At 42.6% G+C, this 24,898-nt stretch overlaps 2 protein-coding genes across 2 annotated transcripts in view; one reads left to right on the forward strand and one right to left on the reverse strand.

Moving 5' to 3' along the window:
- nmbr (neuromedin B receptor) overlaps window positions 1-10,368 on the reverse strand; it is a 73,010-nt gene extending 62,642 nt beyond the window's left edge. Inside the window, exon 1 of the mRNA XM_038727764.1 lies at window positions 9,640-10,368. Coding sequence (XP_038583692.1) covers window positions 9,640-10,067 — 428 coding nt within the window. The 5' untranslated portion in view covers window positions 10,068-10,368. The remainder of the gene's footprint in view (window positions 1-9,639) is intronic.
- Window positions 10,369-13,449: 3,081 nt separating this feature from the next.
- gje1 (gap junction protein epsilon 1) lies at window positions 13,450-23,194 on the forward strand. The gene is made up of 5 exons (XM_038726365.1): window positions 13,450-13,474; window positions 14,496-14,581; window positions 15,951-16,133; window positions 17,786-17,983; window positions 19,410-23,194. Exons 1-5 carry the CDS (start codon window positions 13,450-13,452, stop codon window positions 19,605-19,607), a joined length of 690 nt encoding a protein of 229 aa, XP_038582293.1. The 3' UTR covers window positions 19,608-23,194.
- The last annotated feature ends 1,704 nt before the right edge of the window (window positions 23,195-24,898 follow it).

Genomic DNA, 24,898 nt, shown 5'->3' on the forward strand with positions numbered 1-24,898 from the left:
CAGTTTGAGTCAACCAACCACAGTGAGGCTGAGCATCGAAGCCGGCTCCATTTCCAGGCTCGGGTAGTCTTCAGCATGCTAGCAACCAGCCAGCTAGTTTCCAGTGGGCTAGTCAGTATATCGGTATACCGATATAATTTCAAAAGAGATATTGAGTGATGATGTTGAGTTAGTTAATGTTTCGTAAAGTCCTGCCAGCGTTTGCTCCTCTCTCTCCCTCACCGCACCGATTATAGAAGCACGGAGCAGGTAAAGCGACAGTGAACACACTAGTGCAGATGTAATTCGTTAGCTACCACGATGATTTTGTTTTGAAAGGCTAACATGCGGCGTAGCTGCTGCTGTGAACGGAATCGCGGGAGGAAAAGTCCAGACGACAAGTTCTGGTTTTTTTTCTGCGACTTTATACAGCGTAGCCTACTGATGGAGAAAGTTTATTGATGGAGAGACGGAAAGAAGCGGGTCACGCCGACGTGTTTGCAGCAGAGGTACGTGAGCGTGAAGAGAACTGGAGGAGGCGGATTAAATAAGTGAGTGACGCTTTAATAAAATGGAAAATAAAGTAAAATTAAAACGGTGAAATAACAACCAAGCTAAGTTCCTACAAATAATAAAAACATGCCCCTAAAACTGACCCCCCCGCTGCCAACTTATCAGAAAATACTGATGCCTAACAGTACCGGGATATGACTTTTTGGTCCATATCGCCCAGTCCTAGTCTGCACCTCGGCCTGCTAACAACCAGCCAGCCAGCATCTGCCAGCCTGACTCCTGACCTGCTTACATCTCGGCCTGCCAGCAACCAGCTTGCCTGTCCTGGGTCGGCTTGCCAGCAACGTGTTCCAGATTCTGCAACCCCGCTGCCTACCTTCTTTCACTCATGGTAACTGAAAAATGTTCAAATCCAGGTGTGTTATTTCATTCACAGAAGAAAGGAGCTATTCAACACTTTTTGGTGCTAAAAAAAGAGCAAGTTGAAACCTAAAACTTGATACGGTAAAAATCAGGTATTAGAGATGATAATGCAGCCTGTATTTTATGATAGTGCCTTTGGTTCTGGGTCTGTGTTGTGTGTGTGCTGGTCTGACTTTCTGGCAGTTTTGCACTAAAATACTTGGTGACTCCGGACGTATGGGGCACCCGAATGTGTTGTATAATTTCCCCTCTGCTGAGGTGAACATCATGGCAATTCATCCAGAGATATTTTAATCCTGAACAAAGTGGTGAAAATATTTGTACCTCAGTACTGAAATGAAAAGCATCATACTGGGACATAAATTACCAGGTTTGTTTTCCTTCATATCGTCTCCTGAATATTATTAAAACCAGGCTAAATTCTAACAGATACTGTGCATGTAAAGGTCAACTGCACCCTAATAATCTGTTCAAGCTGTGACGCAGCTGTAGACTTGCTTCTTACTCCTGTCCAACTTCAGCTTCTCTTTCTCTCACCACTTTTTTCCTAGTCTCTCGCCCCACAGCTACACACTGCATCTACTGTCTGCAGAGAGCTGGAGTGACACATGCAGTTAGCTTCTCTTGGATTTCTCAGAAACATTCATCTGAAACTGCAGCTGCTTGTGTACTTCATAGATACACACCACATTTAGTGTGCGATGACTTCCTGTTCAGACATTAGCAGTCACAGCGCTGCTCACCGGTCTGGTTTACCCTGACTGACTCTCCTGAGCTGTTGTTTCAAAGCGAATCTCTTCATTCAGCAGAGGCGAGACACGTTTAGAATTACTGATGCATTTCTACCACTTTGTATTATCTTCTAACCCACATACAAAGCACCAGACACACATGAGCGACTTCTGACCTGCTCAACATGTTACAAAACCAAACAAGAATTCATGTTATCATAATTCCAGGAGGGGTGACACATCCATTAGGCCTAATGAGTGCGTCAGGCCTTAATTTTGCAATCTGTTACCCAACTTCATTTGGAGCCTAAACGGGTAGTTCCGTCTCAGAATGACCTATAATCTGAAATCCCGATCTGCGACGACGCCGGTAATTGTCAGTGTCTTCTAAACTGCTGGAAAATTAAAAGTGTTTGGTGATCTGATACCGTTAAGGTTAAGGTTTAGGCTCCAAAACAACTGGTGTTATAGGGAAAAAACGGTCTCTTTGATCCCACCCGATATCCCCGCTGCACGGCGGCCTCCGCCCTACACACAACGCCGGAGCGCCAGCTGGAGCATCTCGTCTTTGCCAGTGAACAAAGATTTCTGCTGTGAGAGCTGATGTCAGATAACAAGTTTAGAGAAGTTAATTGCCCTAGAGATACATTAGCGTTTTACTGGTGTGTTTTTATTAGGTCACATACTTCAAATCACATCAGGTTGATTTCATATCTGCTGTTCATCTGTTGTGTTTGTTTATTGTCCTTATTAATCCTCACTCATTCATTTGCTAGGTATTTAGCTCTAAATATATACCCTCATTTAATCTGTATGAAGTTGTTTGTGTGTTTTCTTTGAAGCAGAAGGTCAATCTATCGAAAGGATTCAATTCCTTCTGAAGAGACTGATCAAATAAATAATCAAGCTTTAATTAGTCCGGTTTGTTTTCCCTGTTTTCTATAAACTGGGTGGTGGCCCCGGGACGAGACTTTATTAAAATAGTGTTTCTCCTACATCCTGCAGCTGGTTCAACATCTGCTGGAAAGACTGATCAGGCTGGAGGCTGTTTAATGACCACGGTGTCACAATAACATGTGCATCTATTACATATGGATGGGATGTTTGGGTGTCCACATTTTCTCTTTCTTCCAGACACATCAGGAAAACATCAAAACTTTTATCCACTGGATTAAGTTTTCAATGATTTTTGTGTTGTGTTAGTCGGCTGCAGAGATTATTATTAGATAATAAGTGGATTAAATGATAAAATAGCAGATAATTAATCTGCTACAATCATGAAATCCCATTTTTCCCCAAATGTCCTGCCCGTAGTTTTATACGCTTATAAAGAAGCATGTTTTTAGTTTTACAAAAGCAAACTGAATACGTCATATATCATACTATCAGCATATTAATCCATATTAAAATAATTAGTAATTGTTGCCTTAAACAAGAAAGATATTGCATCTTTCCCAGAATATCATATATATGCAGACATGTCTTCCATAAGTCACACGCTTACTGAACTTTTCACCTCTGAAAGAAAAGCATGGTTTTGCTTGTTGTATTAACATAATAAGACTTTTTAACCTAATAATCAGTTATTTGAAAATCCAAATTTCTGTGTTACACGTATGCTTTATTGGCTGTTACAGTGGTTTATCTGGTTTGCAAACTGTGCGGGCAAATCAAATTTACCCTCAGAAGCCCGTTAGTCCACGTGCCGGCCCGAGGGAGATCTGGCTGTCAGCTCCGGTTTACGTCCCAAAACAAAACGAGATTCTGGCATTTTGCTGTTTTCTCTCCTCCGCTTGTGTGCTGCTTCTTTCATACAGTTTCCCGACAGAACTGACCTTGGATTTAAAGCAGAGAGGAAGTCTTAACTACAGCTCCCTGCTTGATTCTAATAAGGCGTGCTGAAGTGACCGTGGGCTAAATATTTCATAGAGCATTAGGTTATTAATTGCTAATTAAGGGAGTGTTTCATGCGTCATTGGTTAGAAAGGAGTAGTTTCTCTCCATCATACAGACAGATGGTGATCACTGGTTGGGAGTACATCCTGGAAATAACATCTTCTCACGATGCCAGCAGTGGCAGCAGACATCACATACCAAAGACCTGAGAGGGAACTCACACATTCGGCTCCCAGCTCGTAGGCAAATTATAAACCCCTGTGCATGTTAAGTGTTTGTTGAGTGTCAGACAGTGAGTTGTTGCTGTCTGCAGAGCCTGAGTCAGCCACCACACTGCTGAGAGCATAAATTAAATAGTTGTTCTGCTCTAAAGAGCTGGGAAAGCGGAGCCTTGGCTTCCACTGGTTCTGCAGTGTAGGCACAGGAAGTCCAGAATTCAGATCATGCAGTTTTCATTATTTATTAATGAAAATAACTTCCCCTCCAAACCCACATGTTTGTGGAAAGTTTTTTCAGCACCTCAGCTGGGACATGTGTTTCCTCAAACTGTTGCATTTGGCCCAGCACAGGGAAACGGGGGATCAGGCAGGCAGTCAGTCCAAAAGGCTAAATAAATCAGCAATCCAGAAACCAAATGAAAAGCAGAAATCCAAGCTGAGAAGGCAGGTGAGAGACGAAATCCAGGTCGGGACGAACAGTGTCCATGAGACGAACTGAGGACAGACAGCTCTATGCAAACAATAGGTAAAGTGACTGCAGTGTAGCTTGAGAGACTGTTAAAAGACAAATGCTGTGTCTCAATTCGCGCACTTCCATACTTACATAAATGTGTTCACACTGAGAAGTATGGCAAACTGCAGCACTGTGAGGACCCGGATGGTGTACTCATAACGGCTCAAAAGTTGAGTGTGGAACGGTGGACACTTCTCACCCTCAACGACCGCCATTTTAGCTACGTAGCGGAACGGGCGGGACCAACAACACGGGAGAAGCGGGAAGCAGCAGAGGGAGAGGCCAACAACAGAACGGCTTTCACAAGTTTCGTACACTATTTCATCACTAAATCCACTTCTGAGAAGTTTTGAAATTAACTGTGTAGATGTCGAATACTGACAGTTTTACGAAAAGTGACGGCGGATCAAAAATGTGCTTGAACGAAGCTCACGCCAACCCGCGGGAGGAGCTAGCGAGGCTAGAGAGCCCTCTGGTCCCGCAGTCACGCAGACCTCTGCAGCAACAACGGCAGAGGACAACACAGCGGGAAGATAGTTTAAATGTTCGTACTGCGTACTTCGTAGAGACATCTGGCTCGTGATGTACAGAAAATTCTTGGCTTGTGAAACTTAAAAAAAATAAATAAATAAACAACCAACATAGTATGAAAAGGGGACTGTCGTTAGCAGGCTCTGCGCTGGGGGGCATTTCCAGTTAGTACAAAACAGCAGTGTTTGATTTGAGACAACACTACTCTGTCAAAATTAACGCACTAAGCAAGAAAGTACATAGTGTACACAGTGTACTGCATGTTAGGAAGTACCCGAATTGAGACACAGCAATAGACTTTAGTACACAAGAGGGAGGTGATCCACGAGACACAGGTGGAAACACTCAACACAGACAGGAAGCAAAGTTTAGACAAGACACACGAGGCAGAACACTAATACAGGAAGCTTAGAAAAACCCCAGATAATACAAAGAAGGAGTAACTGAAAGACATGAAAATGCTCCACACACAAGGGGAAAGAAGAATAAATGACACAATAAAAACATGATACAGAACGGGGGAAAACGCAGAGACAGGAAGTGAAGCACACAAACATCATAAAGCATCAATCAACAAGGCGCCATTTAAAAAAAAGCAAGTTTTAAAAGTGATTTAAAAGACAGAGTTTGCAGCCCTGATCTCCTCAGACAGACTCTGAGCTCCAACTGCAAAGCCTCCATCAACTTTCAGTATAAATCTGGACCTTGGGACAACGAGGAACAGCACATCCGAGGATCCCAGGGAGCGGGAAGGGACGGAGGGCCCTAAAAGATCTGCTGGGGCTAGACCTCTCAGGGCTCAGACGATGGCAGCAGAGAGCAGAGGGTTACAGTAATCTTACCGACTAGTTATGAAAGCAGTTTCCGGATTTCCCTCAGAACTTTTGCAGATCTGGTCCTTGAAATAATTCTGAGATGATGAAAACAGGACTGAACCGCTGTGTGTTTGTCTGCATTGCAGAGTTATTGAATAGGACAGTGAACCAAGACGATCAGTATCTCTGTCAGCATATAGCTGCGTGAAATTTTGTGACATCCACTCGTGTCATGAAAGCAGTTTAGCAGGTCGAGAGCGTTCTGATTTTGCAGCGTCGCAGTTTTGCTTTACATGAGCATAGCTTTATGTTTCTAACTAAAATTATCAACAGAATTTGAAGAAAGCACAGTTCTGACGTTCTGTATGTATTGAATCAAAGATATCCGCTCAGGTTAGCATGCTAACCAGCTAGCCCCTAGCCGATCCTTTCTTGCAATACTATTCTGTATCTCAAGCTGCAGTAGTGAGTCACCGTAGCATCCAGTCTTCCTTCACCGAGGTGGGTTTTTCCGGGTTTGGCTCCTGGCTCCTGGGGGCTGACCGCGCTGTAACCCCTTCTTAGGTCTCAGGAGGTGGGCGCTGACCTCCCTCTCTCTCAGTGCTCCGAGCTCCCAGTCCGGGCAGAGTCAGCGAGCAATAGGACTGCTAGCTGCATGGCTAACTGAGCTAACTAGCTTACGGTAGCTACAGTTAGCGGTTACTATGGCAACATGCTGTCCCCTATTTGTTTGGAGTATGAATTTGACAGGTGGCCAATTCTGACATACTGTCCCTTTAAAATAACTTTTGTCGTACCATATTTGGAACTTCCATACAAACAAAACCATAATTTCAGTTTAAAAAGGGTGAGTATTAATGTGATGACATTTCTTTTTGCATGGCGGCCATCCATGTCCACAGACAGGAATGTAAATGTAACACCGGACTGGGAACTAAGACATGGAACCAAAACACAGACTAAACAACAGATACAGAAGGGACTACGAATAACAGGACTGAAAACTAAATGAACAAAGCAGAACAGACACAGTGTGACAAAAACCCCAGATTGACCCCGTTCAACGTCTTAACGCCCAATAACCATGTTCAATTCTTGCTCTCGGCAGCCACACTTTGGTCGAGCTGAGGGAAAGATTCCGGTTATGGCAAGACTACATTTAGAAAACTTAAACACCACCCCATCCTCCACACACACACACACACACACACACACACACACACACACACACACACACACACACACACACTTCCCATTTTGTAACATAACGAACACACTTGCTTCTTTCATTGACACTGACAGTTATTCCTCTGTTACTGGGCGTCTTACAACACACTGATGTCAGCTGTGATGAGCTGAAACCAGCCGTCAGACTTTAATCACGCTGTCTGAACGCTACTGATACAGCTGCTAACCCTGCTGATAATTACACCTTACATATTAGACTGTAACAGCTAAAAAGTACTTCTACATCTATTGGTTGTAATACTCCTGCTTCTGCTGTTTCAGCTGATGAGCTATGTTTACTATTTATACTTCGAGTAAAACTGCTACCACTCCCCTTATTATTCCTCCTGACTCCATCAGGAGGAATGCTGTGCTTTTATTTTCTTCATTATTCATTCATGACGTCGCCTGGCCCCTGACTCTCGCTTTCTGTTCAGTCATTTATCTCCTTCTCTGTGACGGTGTTGACTGCGACGCCAACGAGCCTGGTTCAGCACCCTGTAGGCCCAGGTTTGAATGGGGGTACGGTGACTGCTTTTGCCCTTGGTACCCAGCCAAGAAAGCCCAAAACCACCACTGCTCTCTTCTTAATTAACTCAGCAAGCTGCTCATGGAGCTGCTGACGCTCCCGACGCTCACATGTGAACGCCACCTTCCCAGCAGCCTCCAGCATCAAGACTCCAACCAGACTGATGATGTAAAATACACCAACTGAAAAACGATCAAACCAGTTAATGACAGCAGGCTAACACTGATCCTCCAGCACATGTAATACTCTCTCCGGTCTCTCTCTCACTCTGCGTTTCTTTCTGCCAGGTTCAATTTCTCAATTTGAATTTTCTGTTTCATCATTCTGTCATGAAATTTTGCCTCATCATAATCATTTAATCTATCTCTTATCCCGGCTGAGAGTAACACACACACACACACACACACACACACACACACACACACCTTATCCTTCATCATTCTCTGAATATTTCTGACGCACACACAGAGACTTCTTTTGGAGTTATAACCTTCGATGATTGACTGGGCTCAGAGCTGAGCAGAGGTCCTTAAACATGACAGAGTATATAAATATTTCATGTTCAGGGACATGAATGAGCTGTTGAGGGACTCACAATTGTATTTCTATACAATGAGGACCCTCGTTGACATAATGCAATATCTAGCCTGAATCTAATTAAAAGGCTAACCCTAAAGTATTCACCTTTAAAAAGGCCTGTGAGGACTGTGAATGAAAATGACCTTACTTGTATCTTAACAAATGTCCTGACTAACTTTCCAAAAATGACCTTATTTTCCAAATACGAGTGAAGCTTTATAAAAATATTCTCACTTTTCTAAATGTTCCTTGTGTCCACACTTCCCAAAAATATCATTTTGTTGAAGAAATGTGAAATCTTTAGTCCCCATAAAGATAGAAATGCACACAAACACACATCACTTCCATCATATTTCAATGTGTAAAGGGAGGAAAATGTGAAAGCATTTCCCGCAACAATCTCATTTTTATTTTACTGGATTATTTTCTGCTCTATTGTCTTCTATTGTTTTCTTTTTGCTGTAATCCTGCAAAGCTTTATCACTCTTCTCTTCGGTGTTTCCTTCCTGCTTCTTTTCCTTTGCTGTCTCTGATCATCTTCGAGAAATGGACATTATCTGTTATGAATCAATGCTGCACCACAAATCAGCTTAAGCAGATGTAATTATGCAGCATAGTTCGTGCAAGGCTCCAGAGACTCTTTGTGTGCAGCTCCAAGTAAATCACAAATTCATTAAACAGTCATTTTAAAACTGACTCACTGTTTAATCTAGAAAGAATATCTCTTTACCCAGCGACGCAGAACGTCCAGCATGTGACACCTGCTGGGGAATCAACGTCTCCTCCTAATTAGATGTCCTTCCGATATTTTCTTGCAGTGAGAAAATGTGCATTAGATTTTCTTTAGGAGCCGCTCTGCTGAGGTACAGTGAGTCAAAACAGCTGCAGTTCAATTTGTCTTCATGATCACAGTCAGAGCAGAGAGTCCTGCTGTGACCACTGCATGTCCATGAGGTGAGAGAAGGAAGGACGCAAGGACACTACCCAAAACATGAAGCTAATGTTAAAGCCAGATAAAAACGAGTTATAGAATAAGACCACAGTCTTAAACTGTTAAATAATTGCAGTGATTGTAAAGAGTCCAATATTTTCCTCATAAATATAGAGTAGTAGAAGTATACAGTATCATGGAAATACCTAAGTAAAGTACAAGTACCTTAAAATTGTACTCATGTACTTATAATACCTTGCACCAAAAAGAGGAGAGGGGACATAGGGAGTTGCAGGAAGAGGAAGATGAGTGAAGATGTGATTCAGGTTGCAGCTATTTAACTCACACTGCTCTCACTCTGCTTCTCAGCATCATGGGAATGATGTTAATCTGAGATCAGCGGCGGAGGAAGTTTTCAGATCAGAAGTGAAAGACCTGCAGTGAAAATCTAGTACTTAAAATAAATGAGTTTTATACTGCAATTTATTTATTTATTAATATTATATTTATATAAAGATATTACAGATACTGGTAAATCAAGGAATGCTCACTGAATGACCAAACAAAAGAAGTATGAAAGATTAACAGCTGTCTCAGTCCTTTCAAAAATTATTAGGATTTCATTCCTTTAATTGGGAAATATCATTAGAATATAGGAGGAATGTAGGAAAAGTCTCACAAAGTCATTTTCTGAATGATTTGCAAGAAATTTAGGATACCAAAAATGAGGATAAACTGGTCCACTCCTCCTACCTGTCCGCGCTGAGCGCCGTGAGCGTGAACACGGACACGCCGACCGAGGTGAGCTGGATGACGGGGATGAGTTTGCACGCCGCCTCGCCGAACACCCACTCCTCGGAGAAGTAGCGGAAGGCGTCCACGGGCACGCAGGTGACCAGCAGCAGCAGGTCCCCCGCCGCCAGGCTGGAGATGAAGATGTTGGGCACGCTGCGCATGGCGCTGTTGGTGATGAAGATCTTCACCAGAGTGATGTTGCCCAGGAGACCCACGGTGATGATCAGGATGTATACCGAGGTCATGACGCAGCGCACGGCGAAGTGGACCGTCTCCCCGCCGTCCGAGGACGCCCACCAGCCGGGCTCCTCGGTGGAGTTGGGACTCAGAGCCTCGGAGTCTCCGGACAGGGCCGGGGGTAAGTTGGAGAGGAACTCGTCGTCCATCGCCGGGGTGCGCTCTTCCTGCGCGGAGCGGGAATATCCACAGAGGAGCGCTCCGGCGATGAGTCAACTGGACAGGGGGTTCTGGCTGCAGGGCGCGCAACGGGATCCTCCGTGCGTAAAGACGCAGTGGCAACCGGGGTTTTCTCTTTGACGCAAGCTGCCGAGAGAGAAATAAACTTTTTCTACCAGCTGATGAGCTGACTAGTGACTGAAGGGTGAGAGGCGACTGACGCTACAGAGAAGGAGGCACTTCTTTGACACTGGTAACATAGACTGACTCTCTCTCTCCCTCGCTCTCCCTCTGTATGTGAGAGAGATAGAAAACAGGAGAGCAGAAGAGAGGGAGTAAAGAGAAAGAATAAAAGGTTAGGATAGACAGACAGACAGAGAGATAGATACACAATATGGCAGAAAAATATGTGGTTTGTTCTAGAAGCCTTAGTTGCAGGGATTTTAAATCACATTGCTATTTCAGAAACATTGTTGTTCCAACATTAGTGTCAACAGTTTGTGTCAGTCTCTTTCCTGTTCCAACATGACAGTGTCCCTGTGCACAAAGCAGTCCCATAACAAAATGCTTTTTACCAGTTTGGTGTGAAAGAACCTGACTGGTCCTGACGTCAGCCCAGAAGACTGGAGGCTGATAGAGCAGCAGATTAAAACCCATGGGTTTGGAATGACATGTTGCACATCATCATCATGTCCTTGTACTTTTGGCCATGCATGAGGAGGAAAGTAGATGAGACAAAGGGAGGGAAGACAGAGGAACAAGACAGATGGGACAATGTGAACATAATGAGATAATAAGAGAGAGGGGGAGGTAGAGAGAGGAAGACATGGAGAGAGAAACTGGGAGATTGACAGAGAGATACTGGGGGTGATGGAGAGAGAGGGGGGGGGGGACTGAGGGCTGGTGTGGAATAAATGATGCTGTCCAAACTGTTTTAAATTTACATAATAAATTAATAGCATGTGTGTGAGGACGAGAGAGAGAGGGAGAGACGCTGGGTTGGTTAATTTCTATGCACGACTAAAATAGCCTCCTTCTCATTTGGATGTTGGGGATGAATCTGCTCCTATTCTGAAGTAAATGGTCTTTATATTTCCGTTTATCTCTGCTCACTGTGTCAGATAAAATCACGTAGCGTGTGATTTATAAAGATCTGTCTCTATTAAGTCTTCATTAAACATTTTAAAAACCTGCAATTGACACTGGCGACTGATAAAAGTTTGTCATTCACTCAGCTCCAGGGGCGGAGCAGGAGGCTGGGCAGGTGAGCAGAGCAGGTCTGGAGGGCAACCAGGAATGCAGGGCCGAAGAGCGAAGCAGTACCGGAGGACAGCCGGGAAGATGACCTGGAAGCCGGCGGCATAGGTGGAGGCCAGCGACGAGGATGGAGAGTAGAAGCAGAGACCGGCGGCTGGAGAGCAGAGCAGGAAGCCAGCGACAGGGCTGCAGAACTGGAGGGCAATGACTGGTAGTCGCGCAGGTGGAGCCAGGGAAACCGGAGACTGCAGCAACCACAGGAACTGCAGGAACAGGAGATTGCTGTTGTTGCGCAGGAACTGGAGACCGCCATGGTTCGGGAACTCTAGAATACAGCTCTGTAGATGGGGATTCTGGGAGCCCGTCCGCCGACTAGGAGCCAGGAACAGGTGTGACTGGGAACCTGACAGGCCTGGTCGCAGCTCTGTAGCTCTGGGCAGTGAAGAGTTTGAGGTTATGTGGCGCTGCAGGGCAGAGAGGATGGCAGGCAGGGATGCAGGATGGAGGCCACTGGGCCAGAGTGAGGGCTGGTGGCTATCAAGCTGCAGGTTAGCTGACTGGCTGAAGACTGGCAGACATGGAACATTAATGTCACACAGTCTTTTAAGATGTGATCCTGCAAAAAGCTGCAATGCATTTCCAAGATTTTTGTACAAAACCCTGCCAGTGATCGGGCCTGAAAAGCTGCAGGTAGGTGGTGAATGAGATTTAACTCACATCCGGGAGTCCAGAAGAAGCATGAAAATCCACAGCAGAGTGGGATTACATATATTGATGGGCTTATCTTCTGCTAACACCTGCATGTTTGTCTCCTTTGTGTGGACTAATTCACCGTATCATTAGATGTCCAGGTTTCCCACAACACTGCGTCCTCTGCTCCTGGATGTTTGCATCTCTGTCAGGGATGTTGAGGGAAAGAAAATGGAGTCAGTTTTGTGTTGATTTCCGTTCTCTTCTCCCATTTCAAACCACATCATTCCTTTTGTTTTGATGCTGCATGTTGTGAAAACTCTATTGGAGCAGTCGGCTCTTCCCTTCGTCTTCAGGTTCTGTTGTTTCATTAGAAAATAAGATGAATGCACTTAATGAAAAACAACAGGGGAAACAGTGGTGGGTTCGGGGATAAAGTCACACAAAAAGCAGCTCTAACAGCTCCGGGGTCGGTCCAGTTCCCATAAGTGCTTTTGGTCACTGACACCTCTGAATCAAATGAAATAGTCAGTTAATACATGGACTGGTGGTCTGGCAAAGATAAGGCTCACGGTAGAAACAGAGGGAATTATGATTCATAACAAGATTCATGAGGTCTTTAATTTACTTTTTCCGTACTTACTAACTTTACTTGCTAACTTTTCTCCCTGTACTGTGAGGTTTTAAGATCAAGGCGCCATCTGGTGCTTGTGATTCTGGCGCTTCAATGAGCACAAATGGACTTAAAAGTTCACTTTTACAGGCCAAGAGTATCTCTGTCTGTTTTTCACAGTGTGTTGGCAGTTTAAAACCTGCTTCACTTTATGCTGCCTTATATTAATGTCTGTATGAATTACTGATTTATATAAGACCTTGTCTTTTCTTCGCTCAGCCTTCGACTTCCCCTCCCGTGTAATCAGTAACTGTTGGTGTTCAGCAGACAGAGGCAGAACGAGGCTCTCTAGACACAAGGACACCTGCCCAGGGTTAGAATATGTTTAAGAATCTCCATCTGAACTTCATCCAGTATCTCTAAGCCTGTCATACTCAGAGGTACATTTGCAAACTGAATATCGCAATAAACTGGCTTTTTGTGAATTCATCTTTAAAGTGCCACCCACGGTCACAGATGGCAGCGTTTCCTTATAGCAGGAGACGGCACCACAGGAGCTGGAATTTGATCATGAAGGTCTCAGCTTTCAAAAACCCATTTTTGACCACATACTGTCCGTGTGACGCAGGTTGAGATGCATCATTTAAAAGTAAGAGTTATTAGAAATCAGATTGTTTTTTGTGATTCAACCAGAAGGTGTTTTTTCTGCTGTGTTTTTTTTTAAACTGATGTGAACAAACTTTTAACACCAGAAAATATTAATAATGCAGGTTTAGTCCAGTGTTGGTTTCAGTCAATGTGGTAGTGACGGCATGTTCCAGAGTTTCTCATACATCTGTAAGATTCAAAGGAACTGGACTGTAGGAGAGCAGGTGTAGGAGGAGCTGTGCAGTAGTGGCACAGCTATAGATTAGTTTGGCTACAGAGCACAAGGACAGTCCCCTGTGCTCTGTGGCCAAACTAGTCCGTAGTTAACTGATATTTCTGCGTTGCCCTTTGGGATTGTACCCATACCAGATCTGACCCATTGTGTTCCTATGAGCGTAACGTTGCTTTGAAAAGACAAAAATATCTTTGAACTTTATTTATTACAGTAGGTGGTGTTCTGTTGTAATGGTTGCAGGATGCTTGGTTTTTATTGTTTCTCTCTTTAAAGTATTGCACGTCTGGTATTAAAAGACTCAGTTGCCAACATCAGACTCAGTTACCTGACCTCCCGTCAGACCTATCAGTTATGTGTGCGTGACGTAACCACGTTTACCTTCTTGCTGACAGTCGCGTGGAGTCTGAGCCGTGGCGCTTTTACGCACGGAGTTGGTCCTGCTGCCCCGGAGCGCACAGCCGCTACGAGCCAGCAGAAGTTGGCTGCCAAAGCTGGATCAAGCGACCCATAAGTAGTACGGGTTACGCCGGAAGCACTGGGACTGAACCTTTAAAATAAAAGCATCACATGCAGTTTCTCGTGTTGGCAAACTGAGGATCGTTTTATTTGTTGTTGTTTTTTTAAAAGGAGGATTTTTAGAAAGTATTCATGTATTTACTCATGTTTTATTTTTTCTGTTTGTGGCTCAATATTATTTTTTGTTTTCAGTATAAATAGCCTACGTGACTGTCTGCTTTTCACTTTTACAGTATAGTTTCAAATAGTGGAGTGATGTTATCAGCCACTTAATTTTTATTTTCCACAGTAGCAGTAACAAACAGCTGGACCGACCTGATTTCCACAGAGATGGATTACTTTTTATTTGTTTCTCTCCAGTTTAGGCCGTTCTTGTCGAGCACCTGTGATTATTTTGAAAGAAGTGACCGGAAGAGACCCAAGTTAATCCCGCTCGGCTTGACTCTGCTCTCTGTCCAGCAAGGTCCCGCAACTGGCATGAGTTTAGGATCCCTGAGTGGAAAAAAGAGGGGGGAATGAACAACACGCCGCCAGGATTACGGTTGGTGTGTGGACTTCCATTTTATTTCACTTTGTCCAGTTTTGGCTTTGGAATTTGAATTTCGATCGGGGTTTCTTTCTGTGTTGGTGGCTGGTCGCTCGTAGCTCGCCAAGGGGACTGTATTTGGGACAACAGCAGCTCCGTCAATGCTCTTCCAGAAGTATTTGCAGTGCAGGGTGTGTTGTCACTCTTGTTTTTGACTCTTTATTTTTCTGATCTGATTTAGTCATGTGTCCACGTAAACAAACTGCACAAAACCAAAAAGTAAGCATTTGTGTCAAAACGTTTTTGAAGAGTAACCCAGATGATTTATTTATCACATTTGAAGAAGCCACTTTATTAGAATTTTATCCCAGCTACAGGTACTTTTCAAAATAAAGCTCAAAGTCTTTAAAATAACAAAAAGTTGCTCCTTTACCCATCTGGGTGCATTGTATTTTTGTTGCACGCTTGCCACCTCTCTCTCTCCCTCTGCATTGTGTGTGACAGGAGTTGTTTTTTTCGCTGACATAGTTCTATAGGGATTATAATGCAGGGACCACATGCCCCCCCCAGGCCTTTGTTGGCCCCTGTCTCTGTTGTCCTTTTTCTACTGAGTGAGTCAATTGATGGAGGGATAAAGGGCAAAAAAATATGCATTGACATGGGCTTTCAGGGCAGAGAGAGAGAAAGAGGGAGAGGGGTCAGTAGGAGATTTTTGTAACGCTACTGTTGGTGGCCTTTAACTGGTGCCAGCAGCAAACCGGCCATGAGGGCCCAGAGCAGCCCTAGAATTAAACAGGAGAGATCGACAGGCAAACCATGTCTTTAAACTACATCAAAAACTTCTATGAAGGATGCGTAAGTAGATCACAAGGGCTGATGGCTAAGGTTTTATTGTTACCTTTACAGATTTGAGAGTTACAGAGGAGCGACGCTGAACAATTATCCCTCTCGAGGCTTAAAACGAAATCATCCTCAGCGTTTTAATCCATCTCGTTTCCCCTCCCTCTTCATGTAGCAGGGTGGCATATTTGCGTAAGGCTCTCTGGCTGCTTTGTGAGAGTGTCGTTTAGGCCTTTTTCTGGTGAGCAAGCCTCAGAGTTAGTGTCAGAACAGAGCAGGTGAAAAGAGGAGATGGGAAATGTTTCCTCTGAATGGGTTTTGTTTTAGCCTTCAGAGCTCAGGGCCTCAGTGAGCCTCTGTTGCAGCTGCATTTATCTGGCTGACAAAAGCTATTTTCTCTTTGTCTCTGACTGTGTGTGTGTTCCTGTCTGTATGTATCCATGCCAACATTAATGTGCATGTGTGTTGCTTTGTATAATTGTGTGTGCTGTTTATGCTCGCTTACCTGTGTGTGTGTGTGTGTGTGTGTGTGTGTGCGTGTGTTCCAGCTCAGGCCTCCTACGGTGATAGGCCAGTTCCACACCTTGTTCTTCGGCTCGGTGCGGATGTTCTTTCTGGGCGTTCTTGGCTTCGCCGTCTACGGGAATGAGGCACTGCACTTCAGCTGCGACCCTGATCGCCGAGAACTCAACCTGTACTGCTACAACCAGTTCAGACCCATAACACCTCAGGTAGGACTAAACTAAATTACACAGACGTGCCACTTTTTCAGTCCTCTTATGTCATATATCTAATAGAACTAAGGAAAGCTAAGCTAATAGATGCTAAAATAAGATAAACTACCTTTTAGAAGTAATATAATATCTGCATTTAGAAACATGGATTCCATTACGTAGTCCACCAGAGAGCACTGACAAGCTTATCTCTAAACGGTTAATATCCCCTTAAGTACCACAGATGGTCACCATTACTGAAAAGAAAACAATATAAGAGATCCTAATCAAACTCTTCATGTTAGGTGTTGATATTGTTTTGGCATCCCAGTAACTGTGGGGCCATTTTAACCAAAGCTACAGCTAGAAGATACATTGAACAGGTCGTAGATCACAGCAGGTGTCACTAATCAGACGATTTCAGACCCATAATATCAGCTAAGATAAACAATGCTTAGTTAAAATAAGATCAGAAGCTAAGCTGTAACTACGGGTTCAAAGGTCAGACCCCAAACACCACCACAGTTTACCTTTTGGCTGTAGCTAAATTAACCCAAATCAACCTAAACTAAAATGTACAACTAAATTACACAGGAATGAAGCCTACTGGTACAATAAGTCCTTCATCACAGACTGTAAATCAGTAGGTTATAATCAGCAGAAGTTATCGGCTAAACCACCTAAAGCTTCAGGTACACACAGTAGCTCAGATCTTTAACACCGCAGGTACAACTAAACTACAGTAAACCAGATTTAACAGGCGGTATTGCCACAAGATCACATCAAGAATACCTAAACAAATGTTATAACTATTGTATGTAGGACTGCAATAGCAGAGAGACCCTTAACTGCATATACAAAACTAAACTAAGCTATCTAGGTTACACTAGTACCACAGTAGGTGTACCTTAACAAAACTATATCAGAACTAAAACACGTGCTCTAGTAAAGCTTACCTATGCTAGAAAATAAAAAACTAAGCTTATGCACACTCAGACCCATAACACTGCTGGTTGCTTGCCTTAGGAATATACGAAGTTATACTCATTTGTTATTGGTGCATCTGTTTCAGACCCATAACATCACATGTGCAGCTGACTTAACATAAACTAACTTATGCTAAAATAAGATGAGCTTAAACAAAATCAGCTTTGTGTGATTGGCTAAATTCGACTGCTGGAAGGTACAGCTTTATAAACTGATCAGGGAAAATTCTGAATATTCCACGTTAGGCATCTTTAGGGACAGACGATAAAGTGTCCAGAAAACAGTCACAGGCTGGGATCAGCATGATGGTTTTTCCGTATAGGTAGAAAATGACATTTGGGAGAGGTTTCAGCGATCTTTGAACTCGGCTGGGTCCTGCGAGTCTCAGTTACCGAAGACACAAATTGCATATTTTATTTACCTGCTCCATCTGGATGGCCAAGTAATGAAAAATGAATGTGCAAACATTATTTTCCCTCATTTATTCTTGCTCAGTCTCTCTTTGCTCTTTTCTTTTCTCTTCCTCCTCCAACCTCCTAACTTTTTACCTTCACTCACCCACGCCACTTCTTCCTTCCTGCCGTCTTCCATCATATATTTCACGATTCCTCCTTTCTACATCATATTTTCTCCTTCCATTACCTTTCCTCACTCCTCCCTTCCCTTCATTGTGACCTCTGCAGGTCTTTTGGGCGTTACAGCTGGTAACAGTGCTCGTTCCTGGGGCGGTGTTCCACCTCTACGCAGCCTGTAAGAACATTGACCAGGAAGAGATCCTCGAACGACCCATCTACACCGTCTTCTACATCATTTCTGTTCTTCTACGCATCATTCTGGAAGTCGTCGCCTTCTGGCTACAAAGCCACCTCTTTGGCTTCCAGGTCTGTATATTTGTAGTGATTCAGAACTTGACGAATGAACCCAATAAAGTGCTTCTCCATGTCACAGTTATGCATCCATCCATCCATGTTCAAGTTCCCTCTCTCACAGTCATGGTCATGGTGACAAGGCAGAGTACCCCTTTCAGCCTTTTCCCCCGGGGAATTCCTCAAGTTCTTCAGAGGAGGAGAAGAAGAAACGTTCTCCCCGGCCAGAAGATGTAATCCTTCCAGCAAGGCAAGAGCTGTGTTGCCAAGGGCGGCTTTCCCACTTTGTTATACCTGGAACAACTCTGAAGACATAGGGGACCTAGGGACACTCTTACTAGGTGCCCAAATAACATCAATTTGGATTCATATCATTGAGATCCTCAAAATATTGACCCTTGTTAGGCCAGCCACTTTTTTGAGAAACCTCAGTGAGTGCAGTTGTCAGGATACTTTGTTATTTCTTTCCCAGTGGCCACAAACTCGACAAATGTGCGCGTAAATTCATTTGTAAAGTTTTGAGAAACACTGCTAAAAGCCATCAGAATACCAGACAGAATAGAGTGAGCGAGAAGACAAACTGTAGTACATTACATGACATTAAATTTATTCATTTAGCCAACGCTTTTATCCAAAGCGAGGTCGCAGGCCTCTGGAGCAACTGCGTCTTATCCACTGCTCCATCACCACCCCTGCTGAGTAGGTAGTACCTGTGTAGTACAAAGAATGAAGAATCCTGGAATAAACATCTCATGAAGTAGGTCAGCAGCCGGATGAGGGGAACCACTGGGCTCTACTCCTCTCAGCAAAAAACAAGAAGAAGAAGCTTGCAAGGCATGTGGTCGTCCAAAGAGGTGGACTGAAGAGGGCAGTCAGTAGTGTTTACCAAGAATCCATGCATCCACCCTGTTTGAAGTCAGTGATACCAGGTGGTGGAAAATGGCCCCAGTCAGATCTTTAACATGGTTATTCTGCCAGATAATGAAAGCTTTTAGCGTTTCAAGACGGTTCCTGGAACATGACAGTGACATCATTCTTCTTCAGTACCCTGCACAATACTCCAAGTTATAACAGCACAAAAGAGCATCTTTGGACATGGGTTGGGTTCTCCGTATTTCCACAGTTGCCAGGAGAAGTTTGTAAAATGACTGTTGATGAAACATCTATACATTGTCACACTTGATTCAAGTGGAGCATTTTCATGTAAAATTCAGCCTTGGCTACTCTGGAGCTGGTGGCCTTGCCCGGTACACACTGGACCTGTTAGTTTTTCATGCTAGGTACAGCCAGAAAGTACTAGGAAGGACAAAACTACAGTGTTTTATAATAATAATAATAATAAGGCTGAGAATGTTACACAGGAAATTTGCACAGTGCCATTTATATAAATCAAAGAGACATTTAAGAATTGTACAACCAGTGTTTCTTTTTCCCCCCCCAGGTCCACCCGCTGTACATGTGTGATGCCAGTGCTTTGGAAAAGGCCTTTAATGTGACTAAGTGCATGGTGCCTGAACACTTTGAGAAAACCATCTTCCTCAGTGCCATGTACACCTTCACTGTGATCACCATACTTCTCTGTGTAGCCGAGATATTTGAGATACTCTGCCGACGGCTTGGTTTTCTCAACACCCAATGACACACTGGCAGAAGCACACATGAAATGACTAAGGGTGAAGTATATGACACTATGTCTGCCAGATTTTATCAGGCTCTTTGTTAGCTACTGCTGGATTTTTATCAAACAGGAAGCTAACATAAGAGCAAAACCTCACCTGTGGTCCATCGTGAGTGAGTTGCACCAAGAAATTTGAGAATATGCAACAATGTCATAGCTTGACCGTCTGAAATATTCTCTAGGTGTTTTTGCCCATAACTAAAGTGTGATCACCCCAGGTGGTATTTCAGATATCAGTGGGTCTGAACTGGCTGTGTCCGAGGGTGTTGTGTGGACATGATGGCCAGAGAATATGCGCCCCTGACTCTGTTGGGGGATGAGATAAAAAGATTTTCTTATTTTCCGCAAGATGACTGAAAGACAGGCGTCAACTTCATGGTGCTACTAAAACCTGCGACCATGGTCGAATTAGAGCACAAGAAAAGCCCAGTTTGTCACAAACCTGGTAGCCCATAACAGTATTAGGGTCACTAAAACCCTGTTCTTAGAGTTGTACCCTGGTGTACCTGTGGTCTGATACTCTTACATAAGTAACACCCTGGAAGCATTAGCTGCACACATTTAGCCTTAATGGTGTCAAACCAACTTGATGCATCTTCTCTGGGCTTTGTTCACTTATGGAGGGCAAACATAGGACCTACACAGCTCTAGGTCGGGAGATTTCTAACGTTTCAAAAAGCTTTTATCGAAAGGCATAAGTTCTTCATGTAATGTAATAACAGCCAACAATGCAAATCATTTAGCTCGTCACATCATTCTGTATAGAAGTGCAGATAAACACTATAGTCTAGCTTGTCTTCCACGTGCTGATCAAATGTGACAGGCAGACTATAGAGCTGGCGATGGATTATCGCTCACTTCATTTTTAAGAAACTGTGATCCAGCAACCTTACCCATGGGCGAGGGAATTGCAGGTGCCATTGCTCCTGACACTTCCAAGTGTGACAGTTATCGCCTCCAATATGTCTATCGCTATTGCTTCTAGCCTGTTCTGACCTATACTGTCATCAACAGGAGCACCACAACTTTGTTGTGGACATTTGATGGGGTTGTCAGCCTTGTCAAATATCTGTTTCAGCTTGGCCTTATTTAAACAACCTGACTTGTCTTGACTTGAAGGCTGTCCCAAACAGGCCACCAATCTCATGCGCCAGAAAGGCTGAAACAAATAGCACAGTTTACTTCCATGAGATGTAAAGGCATCTTTGAACAACAAAGTATTTTGACAGTAATGCCATCACTAAAAATGATTGAAATGTAGTGTTTTAGTTTTTGAGGGTAAATATCTCCCCAAAGATACAAAATGAAGATAAAATGGGTTGATTTCATAATCTAAAAGTCTGAAGGAGCTACACCAAAGTATTATTTAGATTTGGGTATAAAAATGTGTTGGAATGAAAATATTACTTAAGTTGAAATGTTTTTTAAGTATCTGAAAAAATCATCCACTGCCTGTAAGACGAAACGCTGCGCGATCGTGCAAACAAATTTAATGTCCCAACATCCAAGGTGAGACTAGTGTTAAAAATATCACTGTGTAGTGTAGTTTCTAACAGACATGGACAAAATCAGCATAGAAATTTGAAGTTTTTAGAGTTTCAAGGCCCTATTGGTCTCATATAGGATGAAATTATCATTATTTTATGGCTGAGAAGTGAAACAAAGTGCTTATTCAGTCCAGATATATTTGAAGCTGTAGTTGAGCTTTTGTCCATGTCAGATCTCAACCATCTCTACCCCACACTCTATTTATACCACCCTTCCCTAGCTTGTAGTATTACATATAATACTTATTGTAATTTTGCCTTCAGTGTCACTGTCGATGTGTTTTGAAAATGATTACCTCTCATGTTTTGTAATGTTGTTTTTTTTTATCAGACATCCATCCAACTTTTGTTATGAAGTTTTCCGCAATCTGTTTATCATCTCAGGTACAAAATTGCATTACCAGACAAAAGTGGATCAAACCCTCATTTCAAATCCTTTTAAACCCTTAGAAAAGCTTTTCCAGCACTGAGAGGCGTCTCCAGTTGATCCCAACCTACAGTTCTAAAGGCCTGGTTGGTCTGATAGGGTTTAGGAGGATTTAAAACAGGTATGTGACTCCTGTGGTTTGGGTTCGTCTGCGTTCTGGGATCTGTTAATGGAGGATGGTTTTAAATTTTGCCTCTGAAAGTTCTGTCACCAAGGTTTAAACCCTGTTTACAAGTATTGCATCTGAACTGTTCAGTTGAAGCAGGAAATTGTGGCATGTAAAAAAAACTTATGCTATTTGGTGTAAATATAGTCTGGATCCAAGATCCTCACACTACTGATCAGTTCAGGATTGTCATCTTCCAGAACCCAAACATTTCAGTTAAAAAAATTCACTCCGTAAAGATTGTTGAAACACAAACTCACTGGATTTTAGACAATTTACATTGCGTTCAACTTTGATGAGCATTCATTTGCACAATTGACTGTTAGCAAACAATCTAGACAGGCTTACCTTTGAAAGAAAGTTAGCAACCAAGCTAGGTAGCATACTAACTTACAGCTAGTAAAGCTAACTAGGATGGAGAGCTGCTATACTGACTAGCAGCTGTGCCACTTTCTGGTGTGACCAAGTTATTCACTAACTATTAGACCAAAAGCAAACCATTTAAAATACATAATTAATCATCATAAGGCAATATTTTGCTCAGGTTGCCAAAGCTTCAGGTTTTTATTTTTTGGCTTGTAATAAAAATGTATTCCACATGCTATACGGGCAAGTCTTGGTAAAGAACTTTGTACATGAAGCTGTGATTAACTGTTTCAGAATGATCGACTTACAGTTAGTACCTTGGAAAGCAGTTTGAGTCATTGATTCTGGTGAATAACTGTAGAGATTGAAGTTTTTAATTTTGGTCTTTTGCAGAAAATAAAGATACACCCCTGTTTTTTTAAATAGTGCCACCAAATCCTGATCTGTTTCCTGAACTTGACTGTAAACTGTACTGAGTTGTAAAATATCAACCTTTCACTGGGAGGTACATTGGAACTATTCACAGGAAGTGTATCTTTAATATGTGTTGATGCTTCTTTTGACCCCCAAAATCAGTGTCATTTGTGGAAATGAATCAACTATAATGCATCATACAGGACACCACACTGACAATTCATCTTTCAATTTTTATCTTTGAATTTTAACTGATGTTGTTACATGTTAGTTGTAAAAATAGAGCTAAGACTCGTTTTATTTTTCATCAACTTCTGTCTGTCTCTCATGTTGTCCTTCAACTCGCAGCTATGTCAAAGAAAAAGAGGCACACTTTATGACCAACGCATACATATTGAAAGAAAACTCGGTCTTTCAGAGTGATATTGTTTAGGTGACCAGTTACTCTCCTATTTGTTTTGTCTTGAGATGATTGATTAAAATGTCCTACAATTGTCTTTGTTTCACTTTCGATTGAGTTATTGACTGGATATGGGACGTGGAAATGTTTACTCTAAAAAGGGTTTTAGAAGAAATGTACAAATCAAAATACAATGATTAATCGCCTTGTTAAACATTACATAAAATCATTTTACCAAGTGTGTTTTCTTTTTGTTATGCATGTGTATTTTGGTACAATAGGATATTTTAAGTTTTTGATACCTTGAGGATGATTCCTAGTAGGGCTGGGACGACTCATTCACGTAATGGACGTCACTGATTACGGAAATGCGTCGATTTGCATAACGTGTGTAGGCGTTTTGCAATAAAGTTCTGCACCTGCAGCTAAAAAACCTTTGGGAGTACTTTAGACAGAGCCCCAACAACGTGGTGCTCTGTAAGCTCTGCAAATTGGAAATGGCTTAACACAGCGGTGCAACGGCTGTGCACCAACACTCGTCCAGACGGCGCCGCAAATCCTGTTCACTTTTTGTCTACACACCTGATATATTGATATATTGGGATTATCAACATTAGGGCAGTGTCTCATCCCAGAGACAACTTTCTTTTGTCAGACACCAGCTTTGCATTGACTCATGCCCCCTACTGTGCCTCTGATTGGCTAACCCTAACCCCACCCTAAGCCTAACCAATGGAGGCAACAAGTGCTGACCAGTCAGAGGCATAAAAATAAATGTAAATGCTGCTTATTACAGTCCTGTGACAGCTTCAGATACCTGAGTATTTTCATTTTTGTATCAGATCGTTTATTTTATTGATTGCTGTCGGGATGTAAAGAAAGAATTTAATAAATGTAACAAATATAACTATGCTTTATGTTTAGAACCTAAATAACTGGTACATAAATTGAACCAATTTTCAATACATACTTTATGTCATTTATTTATTCAAAAATGCAAACATTAACTGTTTCCTGCTCCCCAGATGTAATGATTTCCTGCTTTTCTCTGTTTTATATCATTGTAATCAGCTGTTTGGGGTTTTGGAGTGAGTTGAACAAGAGAAGACAAGAAAACTGAAGACGTCACATTTGTTTTGGCCCTACTTGAGTTTTCATTTAATAAACTAATGACTAAGTGGTACAAATGGTCTCCTATTCAGAAGAAGATTAGATAAATGAATAGAGAGACAGATTGGTTCTTTGCAGGAGAAAGTCAGTGAGTACATACTCCATGTCCACAGCTGCTCAGCAGTAAACAAAGCCTAACCCCATTTTAACTGACAGGTCTCTTAAATCAAATTACATTAAATTATAGAGTGCTTTATACAAAACAAGCTTAATGGAAGGCAAAGAAAGGACACAAAGTTAGTGTAGGTGAAAGGAAGGAGGCACACTTTCAGACTTTTGCAACTCTCTCTCTCTTTCTCTCTGGATCAATCCAAGTGTCCACACTCTGGACTCGTGGACTGAACCTTACGGACTTTGGGTGCTGGGACATGAGTGGATAAATGATCTATGCAACGGGCCTTTAAACCTCATTAGCATATTAATTTAAATTCTTGCAACGATTTAAAGTATGTTTCTGCATGGACATTAGCAGATATGTTCAGGGTCTGCTGCTTTATACAACAGAGATAGATGGTCGATACGCAGTAAAGCTTTCCCTTCACATTAACAATAACAGTCCACATGAAACCTTCAGCTGAAGATCCTCACATCACAGATGGCCCTATAGTTTTCTCAGCAGGATGGAAACCAACTTTTGTCTATCTTATTCTGCCGATTATAACAAGCAAATCCAAAGTATTAACTTTACATATACCCTGCATGTGGGCAATACCAAACCTTGCTGGGTCAATAAACTTCAACATCAAACACACAAAGGAGAAC

Source organism: Micropterus salmoides, unplaced genomic scaffold, assembly GCF_014851395.1.
Source record: "Micropterus salmoides isolate LMB-PRFRI ecotype aquatic unplaced genomic scaffold, ASM1485139v1 Ms_hic_scaffold_18, whole genome shotgun sequence".
Taxonomy (NCBI): domain Eukaryota; kingdom Metazoa; phylum Chordata; class Actinopteri; order Centrarchiformes; family Centrarchidae; genus Micropterus; species Micropterus salmoides.